We start from the raw sequence: 14,195 nt of genomic DNA, 5'->3' as shown, positions 1-14,195 counted from the left end.
AAATAAACGTATATTCTCATCAGTTCTTCTCCTAAACGCCTTGAAATTGGCCTCTGTCTCTTTAAGAACCTCCTTCTGCTTCTGTCCCGTCCATTTCAGCGTGGGGGGGGCGGGGGGTGCTGCTATGATGCAGTTTACTTGGCATCTGAAAATACATTTCCTCAAAGGTATTTTTAATCTGAAAAGAGCTTCACTGAGTGAGAACTAATGTTGAGAGCTCAGCAGACAGTTAAGTTTCACTTTCAGTTTCACCCAGAGCCTGCAGGAGTCGTGGGCAGGGTGTGTGGGGAGGGGTGGTGTGGGGGGTGCTCTGCCATGAGGAAGTTCGGCTTAAAGACCCATCCCAGGGGCGTTTCTGGTCCCCACCTGTCGTTTTGCTCCACAGTATGGCTTCATAAAAACACTGTAGGATTTCTCAAACATGCATGAATGAGTCAGAGCAAGGCTTTGGGAATGTTTTTTATGAGAGTATAACATCATAACATGATATAAAACTCAAAAAAGTTGATTTTACATGATATTGCTCCTTTAAGGTAATATTTGGCAATTTTCATAACACAAACGTACATTTTCATCATCTTCACCTTTTTTTCCAGGTTTGTTAAAAGAAATGGCATTCTATTTGTGCATTATTTCTAAAAGTACAAGTACAAGATCTTCGAGTCTACAGAGTCTTTGGTCCTCAAGTCTACAGAGACTTCAGTTCCTGTTCCAGTCCCTGCTTCTGAGTCATCAGTTGCAGTTCCTGCTTCCGAGTCCAAGTCTTCACACTCCATAGTTCAAGTCCACCAAGCATCAGCTCCAGTCACAGAGTCTTCAGTTCCTGTTCTAGTCTCAGCATCAGCGGCCCTCAAGCCGTCAGAGTCTTCAGTCTCCGTCTTCGAGTCATTACCATCCAAGCCTGATCCTGTTTCATCACAATCATCAGTTCCAGTCTCAACTCCAGTACCGCAATCTTCAGTTCCTAAAATCCCGGGTTGTACTGTGAAGTCCCCGGGTCAGTCTGTTCCTGTATCCCCGGGTTTGATTATGAAGTCCCCGGGTTTGCTCGATCCTGAGTCTACGCTGGCCTCCGAGTATCCTGAGTCTACGCYGGCCTCCGAGTATCCTGAGTCTACGCCGGCCTCCGAGTATCCTGAGTCTACGCCGGCCTCCGAGTATCCTGAGTCTACGCCGGCCTCCGAGTATCCTGAGTCTACGCCGGCCTCCGAGTATCCTGAGTCTACGCCGGCCTCCGAGTATCCACAGTCTACGCTGGCCTCAGAGTATCCACAGTCTACGCCGGTCTCTGAGTGTCCAGAGTCTACGTCAGCCTCCGAGTATCCTGAGTCCCCAAGTCTACCTGTGTTTCCCAAGCAGGCCTCTATTCCTGTGTTTCCCGAGCAGGCCTCTGTTCCTGTGTTTCCCGAGCAGGCCTCTGTTCCTGCTCCAGGCCACCGTCCTGAGATCCGGCTGCCCTCCTGAGATCCAGCTCTTCTGCTGCCTCCCTCCGAGCCTCCCTCCTGAGATTCTGTTTCGCCTTGGTCGGGCACCAGGGCACCCGCCTGAACTGTGGCCCTGCACCAGATGTGCCTCGGGCCATCTGTGAACATTTTTGTTTTGAGCTTTTTATTTTTCCTCCCAGGACTTCCTGACGGTTTTTGGTTCGAGTTTTTGATTTTGTTATTTTCTTTTTTCCCTGTGCTCTTTGTCCTGTCTTTTCCGAGTCTCATTTCTTCTGTTGTCTCTTGCCTCCCATCCTGTTTTGTTTGTACCCCCCACCTCCCTCCCGTGCTTGTGTTTTTGTTCATCGTCTGGAGACGATTCCTTGAGGCGGGGTACTGTGAGGATTTGTGTTTTGTGTAGGAGTCTGTGGTTTGTTGTCTTGTCTTCGATCTCCCTCTTGTGTCCTCTTCACTCCGTTACTTCTCCTCAGTCCTCAGTTTTCTCTAGATCTTTCCCTCTCACCTGAATTCTCTTGTAATTATCTCAGCTGTTTCCAACTTTCACTCATCCCTGTTTGTATAAATTCTGCTCATTTTCTCTCCACCTCYGTCCGTTCATTATTTGGTTTTCCGCCCTGGCTTGCCTCCTTGTTCTCCTGCCCTCTGTAAGTTTTTGCTTTGTCGCCCCGTTGGCTTTATTATGTAATAAATACTTTTATTTTTTGTACTTGCCTGCCCGCTTGCCTGCACTTGGGTCCAATCCTGCCCACCAAACCTGTTAAAAGGTTTAATTACAGCAACCTTAAAGCTCTGTGGCACATTAACCATTCATTAAAGATAAATTAAGTAATCTAGAATATAAATATTAAGGGAAATGCTCCTTTGAACAGTCTGGTTGGGATAGGATCTAGCAGACATGTTGATGGTTTGGATGAAGCTATTATTTTAGATAATTCAGAGCTCAACAGGACAAAAACTGTCCARACATAAATCAGGTTCTAGTGACACTAAAGCTGCCTCATCTGACAGAGAATCAGAGACAGTAGCAGGAAGTTTGGCATGAATTTTATCCCTTTTATAAAATTATTTTATCTATAAAGAATCTAATGAAGTCATCATTACATAGAGTTATAGGGATACATGGCTCAACAGAGATAGGACTTTTCATTAGTCTAGCTATAATACTGAACAGAAACCTGGGATTGTCAATGTGTATCAATGTGTTCTACATTTCAAGTTGCTTTGATTAAAATAATTAAATTTTCTAAACCTACATTTAAAATGAAAGCAGAAAAATCTGAAGTAAAAAGCATAAATATTAGAAAGCAGCAGCAGAAGAAAAGGCATCAAGATTTTATTTCAGATTATTTTTTGTGAATCAAAACGAGATTTTCAGTGATTGTACTGAAACTGGTTTTACATCTGAAAGATCATCTTTACAGACTGAACCAAATCCTGTTGGTCTCAGTGAAAATAAAATTATTGTTTTGATTAATTAATTTGTCCTAGTCCAGTGTTAGAAACTGCAGCTTGAAGATTCTCGGTTTCTTGTCATCATCTCTGATTTGTTTTCAGTTCTTGAAGTTTTGTTTGGTTTTCACCTGACAGAACATGGATTTCACTGCGTTTCATAAAATTTAGTGTTGTACACAAAACCAACAAACATCACAAAAAAACAGATCTTTTAAAGAAAACAATGATTTTCATCAGAGAATTGGCTGCACCGTCGTCTGTCAACATTCGTCTCTAATCCAGACTGAAGCGTCCTCGTCTCATCTCAGCTGTTTCTGGTCCCTGATGACATCATCGGACTGTAGCACCTTTATTAGAAGGTTTTGATATTTTAATAAAGCACAGTTATAAACCAGAATAAATCTGGTTTTGTTTTATAAAGGTATTTTCCTTTTAAAAAAACAGTTCATTTATCTTTTTTCTGAAGGCAGAACTTTTAGGGTCCATCAGCTGGACTTTATTAAACCAAGAGTTTGTTTTGTTTGTTTTTCTTCAGGATGAATGAGTCAGGTTGTCAGCTGGACCCACGGACCTGGGCCTGGACCTGCTGGGACGGCACTTCCTGCTCAGCAGCCGCCGTGGGGATGTTGATGTTGGGGTCGTCGTCCACCTGGTAGCACTTCCCCAGGTTCTTGATGATGTCGAAGTTGTAGCAGGCCGTTTCTGCCAGACTTTTCTCAAGAATCCACCCCTCTGACTCTGAGTCCGGGTCCCCCAGCCGGATGACGTTCTCCATGGCCGTCTGCAGGTACCGGACTCCAGTYAGAACCAACAGCTGGAAGGAAAGGTTCAGCTTAGTGAGATCAGCTGCGTATCAGCTGTTAARGTGAAAAAACTTTTTTGTTGCAGAATTTATTAGAGATTTGTAATGTAACACTTCCAGTTATAAAACATGCAGCTACATCATGGGTAAAGAAATCAGCAGGGTGGAGAATAGATTCAAAGTTCAGTAAAAAGGAMAGAACACCAGACTGCAGAGATTCCCAACCTGGATTCTGAAGTTCTGATAACACTTTCATCTCAACCAGATCAGATGCAGGATACCAGACCCCCAGGGTTGGAGACCTTGGTTTCACAGGGACACAAAAACCTTACCTGAAAAGCTACATCAAATGTGTCAAACTGAAGGCCCACGGGCCAATATTGGACATTTTATGTTGCCCGCGAGAACTTTGAAGATGTATCATTGTCTTAAATTAAGTTGCTTTAAATCCAGCATTGAACATAAACTACATCTCCCATGATGCATGTTTATTATTTTACCCACAAAACGACAGCAACCCACCACCAGGTGGAGCTGCACGTGGTTCAAAAGTAGCCAACGAAATTCGAAATGTAAAAGCTCCATTTCACTGCATTTCTGCTGCGGCCCAGTTGTACTGGGAGATGGTATTTTCCCACTTACAGGAGGTAAATTTTAACTGGAACGCACCTCCAGTGGGAATTCCCTGTTGGAAAGTGAGAGTTCAGAATTCATAACTACTCGGCACAACTCAGAAGTCACAACAGTGACCAAAACATTTACTTTTAATAGTGTTTCTGTATAATTTATGTCACATTTACTCAGTCGTACRTGTAGTACTTTTCAGTATTTATAATAGGATGTCTTAAAACGCTGTTTCTATGCAGGAAATACCAGGTGGAGCTCAGTTAGTGTTGTAGTGGTGCTCAGCCGTAGCAAAGAGGCAAAAAACGTGACATTTCATAAAGTTAAACACAAAACATGGAAGTTAATCAACTGGCCCTTTGAGAGCCACCATAAGGCTCATATGRCCCTCAGTGTTTGACAACATTTGATCTACATGTTCTCTGATTGGACATGAAGTACCTCAAAGAGCCAGATGAGGAGCACGGTGAGGCCGATGGACTGCATGATGCCGGTGTAGTGGTCCAGCAGGGCCTGTCTGCAGCCTCTCCTCCACAGGTTCAGCTGCTGGTTTTGCTCATTGTAGCCGAAGTCCTCGGAGAGGCCGCTGAGCTGGTGCTGGACACAGGGCCGGGGGGATAGGGTGCTGCAGCAGCTGAAGGGAACGCTGTCCATCAGGTACTTCCCCTCCATGTTACTCCTCAGGCGGCTGCAGGACAGAAACATGTTGTAAACTAGGAACCAGGTTCTGTTTGAAATTTAGAGAACATTATATTATTGGTAATTTAGACAACCCCTTAATTGGTTTATTTCATACCTTTCTGGCCGTACACAGATAGTTCAGTTAAAATCCCTTTCTGTTGCGGTGTTCCACAAGGTTCTGTCCTTGGCCCTCTCTTTTTTTTATCATTTACTTCTTACCACTCTGAAATATCTTTCAAAAACATAATATCAAATCCGCTGTTACGCAGATGACACCCAGCTCTTTCTGTCCACCACATCTGATGCCACCCTCCCACCCATCTCATTGTCTGACTGCCTCCATGATATCAAGTCCTGGTTCACAAGCAACCTACTCCAACTAAACAGCGACAAAACGGAATTTCTTCTCAATGGAACTAAACCCACCCTTGCAAAAACCTACAACTTTTCTCTTTATTGACAGCACCCCAGATTCCCCATCCCTCTGGGTGTCATTCTAGTCAACACGTCATCATTTAACTCTCATATTAGTAACATCACTGATTGACAGAGTGTAATATTATCTCATGATGGGAAGGAACAGAGTTATAATGGTTTTCTTGTTTTGGAAAGTCTGGAGAAGATTAGGGGAAAGTCTGGACCCTAGGAAGGAAAATCTAAAGAATCAGGTGGATCAAGAGTTGGGTTTCTATAAGAACATTAAGCCAAATGTTGAGCCCAGACGGGTTATCTTGGGTGATTTGGACCGAAGTTAAACCCTGATAGTAAATCCTTTGATCTTCCAATTTCCCAGCAGACTTGCTGTGAATCTGTGACCTCAGTCAGAAAATCAGCTGTTTGCTGATTTAGCCCTGAAAGTGTTGCAGTCGTATTTAAGACTGTTCAGTAAAGAGATGTTAAGATATTAGTTCATTTATAAAACGCTTGTGGAGAAATTATGGTCGAGCTTTCACGCATAAGAACGAACAAGTCAACAATCCAAGTAAAGTTCTGAAAGGTTTGGTGCGTAATTATTTAACCAAACTGTTTGACTGGGCTGCCAGATGAGGTGGAAGTTGAAACACAAAGAAACCAGTTGGTCTTTTGCTTCTTGATGGATGTTTTTAACTTAACTTACTTACTCTGGAAAATCCTACCTCTGGAAAATCTTCCACCAGACATCATATAGAATGGTTGCAGTCTAACTTCAGTCCTGCTGGATTCATCATAGAAAGTGCTGGTACATGTTTTTACAGGACCTGAGCTGGTCCACATGTTGGCATCTGATGCTAATTCTGAACAAGGGTACAGTTTGTGACTCGTTTTTAAATGTAGTTTGATCGTTGTTGCTCAAAGTCTTACAAATTCTACTTTAAAGTTCTACAATCTTAAAAACTATTTAAAATGCATATTCAAGAAGAACAACTGGTGCTTCTCAAAGTCAAGGATGCTTTCTTGATAGGAGTTTTTTCAAAGCCGGGAAACCCTCCCCTGCATTCAGAAAACACCTCATGAAGTAAAGCTGACGATTCAGCAACAACAAAAACCCCACTGATGTTAGACAGTGAGGGGCTTTTAGCTGGCTACTTAGCAGCTTAATAGCATTTATTAGTAATACACTAATGTATTCCATTAATGGTTAAATGATTGTTTGTCATTTAATGGAACACATACAAAGCTGATAATAGTGAAAACAAAAAAATGGTTTCAATGCCTTCATGTTGACATCAGTCCCGTTGGTCATGCACAAACTGTGTAGGTTCTGCAGGAACTGTAATTATTACCTCCACCAAGGAGGTAATGTTTTTGGTTATGTATGTCTGTCTGTGGACAAAATTACTCAACAACTAATGGACGAATTTTCATGAAATTTTTGCCACAGGTGGGTATCGGCCAAAGGAACACACCAATACATTTTGGTGATCGTGATCTGGATCCAGGAATTTTTTGAAGGATTCTTGGTGGTGGTTTGCGGTCTTCGAGTGCTTCTAGTGAAACTGGGATCTTTAAGAGCTTTTGGACACCATTACTGTCAATTAGCCAGATTTGGTAATGAAGTTTTCTACAAGCGCTGCCAGAATCATTCTTTGAATTTTAGACGTATTTTCAGTCACACCAGGATCTCTTTGACGCTGATGATGAACTGAACTCAACAATCTCCAGAACCCTCCACCAGCTCTGGTTCCACTTACTCCACTACATTGCTGTTGGTCATGTCCAGGAAGCGGCTGCTGATCCACTGGACCTGGAACCAGTCCCTATAGCCAGTGTTCCCGCAGCACTGGAACTGGATCTGCAGCAGGTCCAGGGTCCTCTTCAGGTAGCATCGCCCCGGCGTGTCCGTGTCCTTATAAAAGCGCATGGCATTCCTCAGGCCCAAGTACAGGGACTCCTCCAGCTGGCTGCGGATGCTGTAGCACAGGAGCGCCCCCGCCAGGACGCAGGCAGTGAAGAAGAAGGTGCAGACGATGTAGGGCATCATCACCAGCTTCCAGCGCAGGAACTTGTTGGTGTCCGCACAGTCCAGGCAGATCTTACTGCCGAGGTAGTTGATGCCGCAGGCAGCCAGTCCTGTGGTGATGAGCATGTGTGGCACGTAGAGGATCCCCTGCTCTGACATCACTTCCTGCCACTTCTGGATCTCCACTTTGAGGAAAATACCCATGCCGAAAAGGATAGCTCCCGTCACCACGGAGATCCAGTTGAGCAGCCAGAGGACCTCAGCCAGCTTTTTTCTCTCAGCCTTGGTGAAGGTCACCTTACCGACCGCCATGCTGGCACTCCAGGGTTTGAGTTTCCTACATCCAGGGAGAGGCAGACATGGTCCAACTTTTAAAGCTCCTCACACTGCAGTACTGATTATCACCACTAGGTGCTGAATGGTGAACATCTCCAGAGGTTTGGTTTCACCAAACAAAATGTCTGAATCTTTCTCTTGGATGTGATTTTAAAGGCTAAAGTGGTATCAGGTCCTTGTTGTCGACCTAAATTTTGTTCCAAGTTCTTCCAGTTTTGCCAAAATTTCAGTTTTTAAGGCTACAGCTTTTTTATTAGTCATGAATACATTCTTGTTTCAATACAAGTAAAACTGAAGGCACCACGAAACAGGAAGTTTTAAATCTTGGTGTCTTTTTGACAGTGTGACGTCCGTTCCAGGTCAGTTTTAGTCGTGCAAACAAATCTGCACCAATCAGGACCATCGCTCTTCACAGAGTCCAGCATCGTTTGTCTTCTGAGTCCAGATCCAGATAAAAACAACTCCACTCCCGCATACAGAACCCATCCAAGAATAAAAACCCAAGGCAAAGGTCTTGCATCTGGTCCACAGGGGTCGACACACTCAGAGGTCTGGCTTCAGGGAGGCCTTCAGGACGAGTGAGGAAGAGGAGCAGTCGAAGCTGCTAGTAGAGAGCCATAAGGAGCTTAAAGAGATATTTTAGTCACTCTGCAAGTCCAAAGACAGAACCAGCATGTGCTCACTACGAAGAAGGAAAGAGACAAGGTTTTACTTAACTGGTGCTGAGGTTATAAAACATCATTATTATGAAGTACAGATTTTAAAGAATGATCACAGAAATATATTTACTTAAATAAAATGAGACCAAATTTTATCAATCTGATTGAAGATTTCAGCCGTTTACCTTCATTTTCATCCCTCAGCCTCCTCTGGGTTCAATCGGACCACCCGTCATCCTCTGGCAGGATGGGCTCTGCCACAGTTTCAGCCATGAAGTAAATGCTGCGTTTCTGAAGCTTGGACTAACTTCCTGTCCTGCATTGTCTAATCTCCTTACAGCTAATCAGGTTTGCTGTAAGCTGCAAAGTCTCCAGCCACTGACTGGATGCTCAGCAGGAAGGTTTATTGGAGGTAGCAGACATAAAATAATAATTATTTATTTATTAATTGTTATTTAACCAGGAAAGTCCAATTGAGATCTCAGATCTCTTTCTCAAGGGAGGCCAGKGCCTGAAGGCAACCTATTGTACATGTTTATAAGGGTGGGGGAAACCGGAGTACCCAGAGAAAACCCACGCAAGCACGAGGAGAACATGCAAACTCCACACAGAAAGACCCCAGGTCCGAACCGGGGATCAAACCCAGGACCTTCTTGCTGTGAGGTGTCGGTGCTAACCACTGAGCCATTGTGCCGCCAAATAAATCAAGATAACATCAAAATAACGAGGATATAGTGAATGACAGGGGAGGAGTCTGTTAGATAGACAGTTAACTTAAGGTTGGTAATAATTTTAGTTATTAATAATTAGAAAACATGTCATTTCAAACAAGCTGTCAGTTAACATCTTAACATTTATATATTTTAAATTTAACACTTGAATACATAACACAACCTTGTATGGACCACGTACTTATCCAGTATGTACCCAGTACCAGAGACAAATTGTGTATTGTGTTGTGCAGCAGATATGTACCTTGTTTCCCAATGGTAGGCTTTCTTTTTTACCAAACACCTGATACTTATTTGGTACGTACTAAGAACTTACCAGGTTCTTCCTTGGTTGGTACATGGTTTTTACAGTTGTAGGAAAGTGTGAATTATTTTTTTTACATTGTTCACCTGCAGGTTTGTCAAAAACAGAAGAAAAACTGAATTAAATAATCTTCACCATTTAAACTTTGTTAATCATCAAAAGTTTACACAAGATTTCAGAATCATTACAGCAATAACATCCAGATTTACCAACATATAAAAAAGAAACAAATCCAAATAGTAAATAAATAAAAAAATAAACAAAAAATAACAAAAACATGGTAAACAAATAAATTCCAACAAAATCAAACAGTCAGCATACAATGTTTATTTGTAGAAAAATGTGTCTGAGTTTGTTTTACTCATTTACTGTTTTCAAGACATTTTTCCAAAAGATTTTAATAAGGAATTTTTGGTCAAAGCTGCGAAATTTCATACAGAAAATGATGTTTTGTCTATCTCTGATCAAAAAAAAAAAAAAAAAAAAATAAATAAATAAATAAATAAATAAATAAATAAATAAATAAATAAATAAATGTTTATTGCAACATTCAGGTTTCACAAGGTTTTGCTGAAAGTTTATTTGAAGTAAAAGGAAGCTTTAGGTCTTAAACCTTTAAATGAACATTATTAAAATATGATACACTGATCTCTACATCTGTCCTGAATGTACAAATAAAGGTACAACACAACACACTGTAAAAACTGAAAATTCTWCAAGGCAATGATTCCCAACCAGGAGTACATGTACCTCTTGGTGAAGGCGAGCATATTACAGGGGRTACGTGGAAAACTTTCCCAGGTGTGTAAAAAAATAAATAAATAAATTCCATTTCATAATCAGTTGTAGTCCTCTCCTTGGGCTGCCACCTTATTGTGGTGGAGAGGTTTGAGTGTCCCAATGATCCTAAGAGCTATATTGTCGGGGGCTTCATGCCCACTGTGAGGTTACGCAAGGCAAACAGGTCGTAGGTGAGGGATTAGACAAAGTGTAGCCCAAAGACCCCGATGATGAATACAATAAATGGAGTCAGTGTTCACTCGCCTGGACACGGGTCACCAGGACCCCACTCTAGAGGCAGGCCTAGAGGTGGGGCACGTTGGCGAGCGCCTGGTGGCCGGGCTTTCACCCATGGAGCCCGGTCGGGCACAGCCCGAAGAGGAGACGTGGGTCCCCCTTCCCATGGGCTCACCCCCTGTGGGAAGGGCTGTAGGGGTCAGGTGCATTGTGTGTTGGGCAGTGGTTGAAGGCGGGGACCTTGACGGTCTGATCCTCACTACCAAAGCTGGCTCTAGGGATGTGGAACATCACCTCTCTGGTGAGGAAGGAGCCCGTGCTGGTGTATGAGGTTGAGAGGTTCTGACTAGATATAGTTGGACTCACCTCGATGCACCAGTCTGGCTCTGGAACCAGTCTTCTCTAGAGGGGTTGGACACTCTTCCACTCTGGATTTGCCCATGCTGAGAGGCGCCGAGCAGGAGTGGGCATACTTATTGCCCCTAATCTCGGTGCCTGTATGTTGGGGTTCACCCCGGTGAATGAGAGGGTAGCCTCCCTCCACCTGTGTGTGGGGGGACGAGTCCTGACTGTTGTTTGTGCCTATGTGCCTAACAGCAGCTCAGATTACCCACCCTTTTTGGAGTCCTTACACTCCTTTCGGGGACTCCCTTGTTCTGCTGGGGGACTTCAACGCTCACGTGGGTAATGACAATGAGACCTGGAGGGGCGTGGTTTGGAGGAATGCCCCCCCCCCCCGATCTGAAACCGAGCTGTTTTGTTTTTGGACCTCTTTGCTCCTCAAGGATTGCCCATAACGAACACCATGTTCAAGCATAAGGGTGTCCATATGTGCTCTTGGCACCAGGACACCCTAAGCCGCAGTTCGATGATCGACTTTGTTGTCGTTTCATCTCATCTGCGGCCGCATGTCTTGGACATTTGGGTGAAGAGAGGGGTGGAGCTGTCAACTGACCACTACCTGGTGGTGAGTTGGCTGCATTGGTGTGGAAGGATGCCAGTCAGACCTGGCAGACCCAAATGTATAGTGAGGGTCTGCTGGGAACGTCTGTCAGAGTCTCCCGTCAGACGGAGCTTCAACTCACACCTCCGGGGGAACTTCAAACGCGTTCTGGGGGAGGTGGGGGACATTGAGTCCGAGTGGGCCATGTTCCGTGCCTCCATTGTCGAGGTGGCTTACCTGAGCTTTGGCCGTTAGGTTGTCGGTGCCTGTTGAGATGGCAACCCTCGAACCTGCTGGTGGACACCAGCGGTGAGGGATGCTGTCAGGCTGAAGGAGTCTTATCGGGTCTTTTTGGCCTGTGGGACTCTGAAAGCAGCCAATAGGTATCGGCAGTCCAAGCGGATTGCAGCTCGGGTGGTCACTAAGGCAAAAACTTGGGCATGGGAGGAGTTCTGAAAGCCCATGGAAAACAACTTCTGTATGGCTTCGAGGCGATTCTGGTCCACCATCCGGCATCTCAGGGGGGACAGTGGTTTGCCACCAACACTGTTTATTGTGGGGATGGTGCGCTGCTGACTTCAAATCGGGACGTTGTGCGTCAGTGGGCAGAATACTTCGAAGACCTCCTCAATCCTACCGACACTTCTTCCCATGAGGAAGCAGAGCCTGAGGACCCTGGGTCGGACTCTCCAATCTCTGGTGCCGAGGTCACTAAGGTGGTTAAAAAGCTCCTTTATGGCAAGGCACTGGGGTGGATGAGATTAGCCTGGAGTTCCTTAAGGCTGGAGTTCCTGAAGGCTGTGTTGGTTGACACGACTCACAATATTGAGTGGACATCGGTGGCAGTTCCTCTGGATTGGCAGACCGGGGTGGTGGTCCCCCTATTTAAAAAGGATGATCACACTTCTGAGCCTCCCTGGTAAGGTCTACTCAGGGGTCCTGGATACGAGGGTCCATCAGATAGTCGAATCTCAGATTCAGTAAGAGCAGTGTGGTTTTCATCCTGGTAGTAGAACAGAGGACCAGCTCTACACCCTCAGCAGGGTCCTGGAGGGTGCATGGAAGTTTGTCCAACCATTCTACTTGTGTTTTGTGGACTTGGAGAAGGCGTTCGACCGTGTCCCTCGGGAACTCCTGTAGGGGGTACTCCGGGAGTATGGGGTACCAGGAGGTCCTGCCCCAAGTGGAGAGTTTAAGTATCTTGGGGTCTTGTTCACGATTGAGGGAATAATGGAGCGGGAGATCGACAGGCGGATTGGTGCTGCATCTGCAGTGATGCGGGCGCTGTACTGGTCTGTCGTGGTGAAGCGAGAGCTGAGCCAGAAGGCAACGCTCTCGGTTTACCGGTCGGTCTACTTTCCTACCCTCATCTATGGTCATGAACTTTGGGTAGTGACCGAAAAAATGATATCGCGGATAGAAGCAGCCAAAATGAGTTTCCTTCACAGGGTGTCTGGGGTCTCCCTTAGATATAGGGTGAGAAGTTCAGTCATCCGGGAGGGACTCAGAGTAGAGTCGCTGATCCTCCACGTTGAGAGGAGCCAGTTGAGGCGGCTCCGGCATCTGGTTAGGATGCCTCCTGGACACCTCCCTGGTGAGGTTTTCTGGGCACGTCCCACTGGGAGGAGGGCCAGAGGAAAACCCAGGACACACTGGAGGGACTATGTTCCTCAGCTGGCCTGGGAACGCCTTGGGATTCCCCCAGATGAGCTGGCCCAAGTGGCTGGAGAGAGGGAAGTTTGGGTCTCTCTGTTTAGGCTGCTGCCCCCGCGACCCGTCACCCAATCCYGGATAAGTGGAAGAAAATGGACGGATGGACGGAATCAGTTGTAGTACATTAGAGTTTTGGAAAATCGACCTTACTTTGACTGAAGGTGTACTAGTGGTATGATAAAATGGCTCAGGGCGTACACAAGTCTTAAAAGGCTGGAAACCACTGCTCTAATGTACCAAGATCTATGGGAGAAGCACTGTGGTTAACGCTGGGTCCAAAAATAATAACTTCACTTTTATTGTAATTGAAATTTAAAAAATGACAAGCCATTTACCTCGATGATGCAGTCAAACGTTAGCTTCAATTAAGAAAAATTATTGCGCTTTAATTGAAGATAGATCTGGTTGTCATCTGCGTAGGAAAGAAAAAGGATATGAAATTTTCAAAAAATAGAGCCCGAGGGAAACATGTATATGGAAAATAAAATGGGACCAAGAATGGAACCCTGGAGAACTCCACAAACGAGGGGGTTGAGGAAGAAACAGAATTTCCAAAGCTCACAGAAAAACTCCTGTTTGACAGATAAGATCTAAACCAATCCATTTCTGGATTTGATACCACATTGATCTAGTGGGCAGGGAGAACTTCTGGGTCGTGGCACTTGTTTAAAAAAAAAAGAATAGAAATTACAAAATCGAAACTGACCAGTTATTATCTGTTTCTTATAATATGAAAAAGTAGAACTAAGGGATGCTAAGCTATTTTTCTTTTTCTTTATATTTTCTTATTCATCTAAAAATTTACGTATCACTTCGGCACAAGTATGTGGGTAAATATGTTTTCAAGTAAATAATACAAAGCTCTGAAAGAAATTCAGATGTCTCAGCTTTTTAGCAGCACGTGAGTGCACCATGTACACACAAATCTGGGAGCTCTCTACAGCGTTAAATGAGCCTCAAAATGTTTTGTGCAATTGTAACCTGATGTGTGCGTGAATGTTAGAATAGAATAGAATAGAATAGAATAGAATAGAATAGAATAGAAACC

At 44.4% G+C, this 14,195-nt stretch overlaps 2 protein-coding genes across 3 annotated transcripts in view; one reads left to right on the top strand and one right to left on the bottom strand.

Annotated features, from left to right (window-relative positions):
• The window catches only part of LOC106528664 (integumentary mucin A.1), an 18,991-nt gene extending 15,512 nt beyond the window's left edge, over window positions 1-3,479 (top strand). The window contains exon 2 of one of the 2 annotated variants that reach the window (XR_001311525.1): window positions 3,433-3,479. Coding sequence is in view for 1 of the 2 variants with exons in the window: in XM_014023888.1 (XP_013879342.1) it covers window positions 1,030-1,464 (435 nt within the window). In the remaining variant the exon portion in view is untranslated. Of the gene's footprint in view, window positions 1-596; window positions 2,152-3,432 lie in introns of those variants that run through there. The other variant, XM_014023888.1, reaches the window with a different exon arrangement.
• LOC106528663 (photoreceptor outer segment membrane glycoprotein 2) lies at window positions 2,763-8,717 on the bottom strand. Its single transcript, XM_014023887.1, has 4 exons — window positions 8,625-8,717; window positions 7,176-8,462; window positions 4,765-5,011; window positions 2,763-3,711 (listed from the first exon to the last, which is right to left on the bottom strand). The coding sequence occupies exons 2-4, from the start codon at window positions 7,754-7,756 to the stop codon at window positions 3,451-3,453; spliced, it is 1,089 nt and encodes a 362-aa protein (XP_013879341.1). The 5' UTR covers window positions 7,757-8,462; window positions 8,625-8,717; the 3' UTR covers window positions 2,763-3,450.
• Window positions 8,718-14,195: the final 5,478 nt, after the last annotated feature.

The sequence above is a fragment of the Austrofundulus limnaeus genome, unplaced genomic scaffold (assembly GCF_001266775.1).
Source record: "Austrofundulus limnaeus strain Quisiro unplaced genomic scaffold, Austrofundulus_limnaeus-1.0 Scaffold394, whole genome shotgun sequence".
NCBI classification, from domain to species: Eukaryota; Metazoa; Chordata; class Actinopteri; order Cyprinodontiformes; family Rivulidae; genus Austrofundulus; species Austrofundulus limnaeus.
Note: the sequence above shows the minus strand (reverse complement) of the source record. Positions and strands in the feature narration are given on the sequence as shown.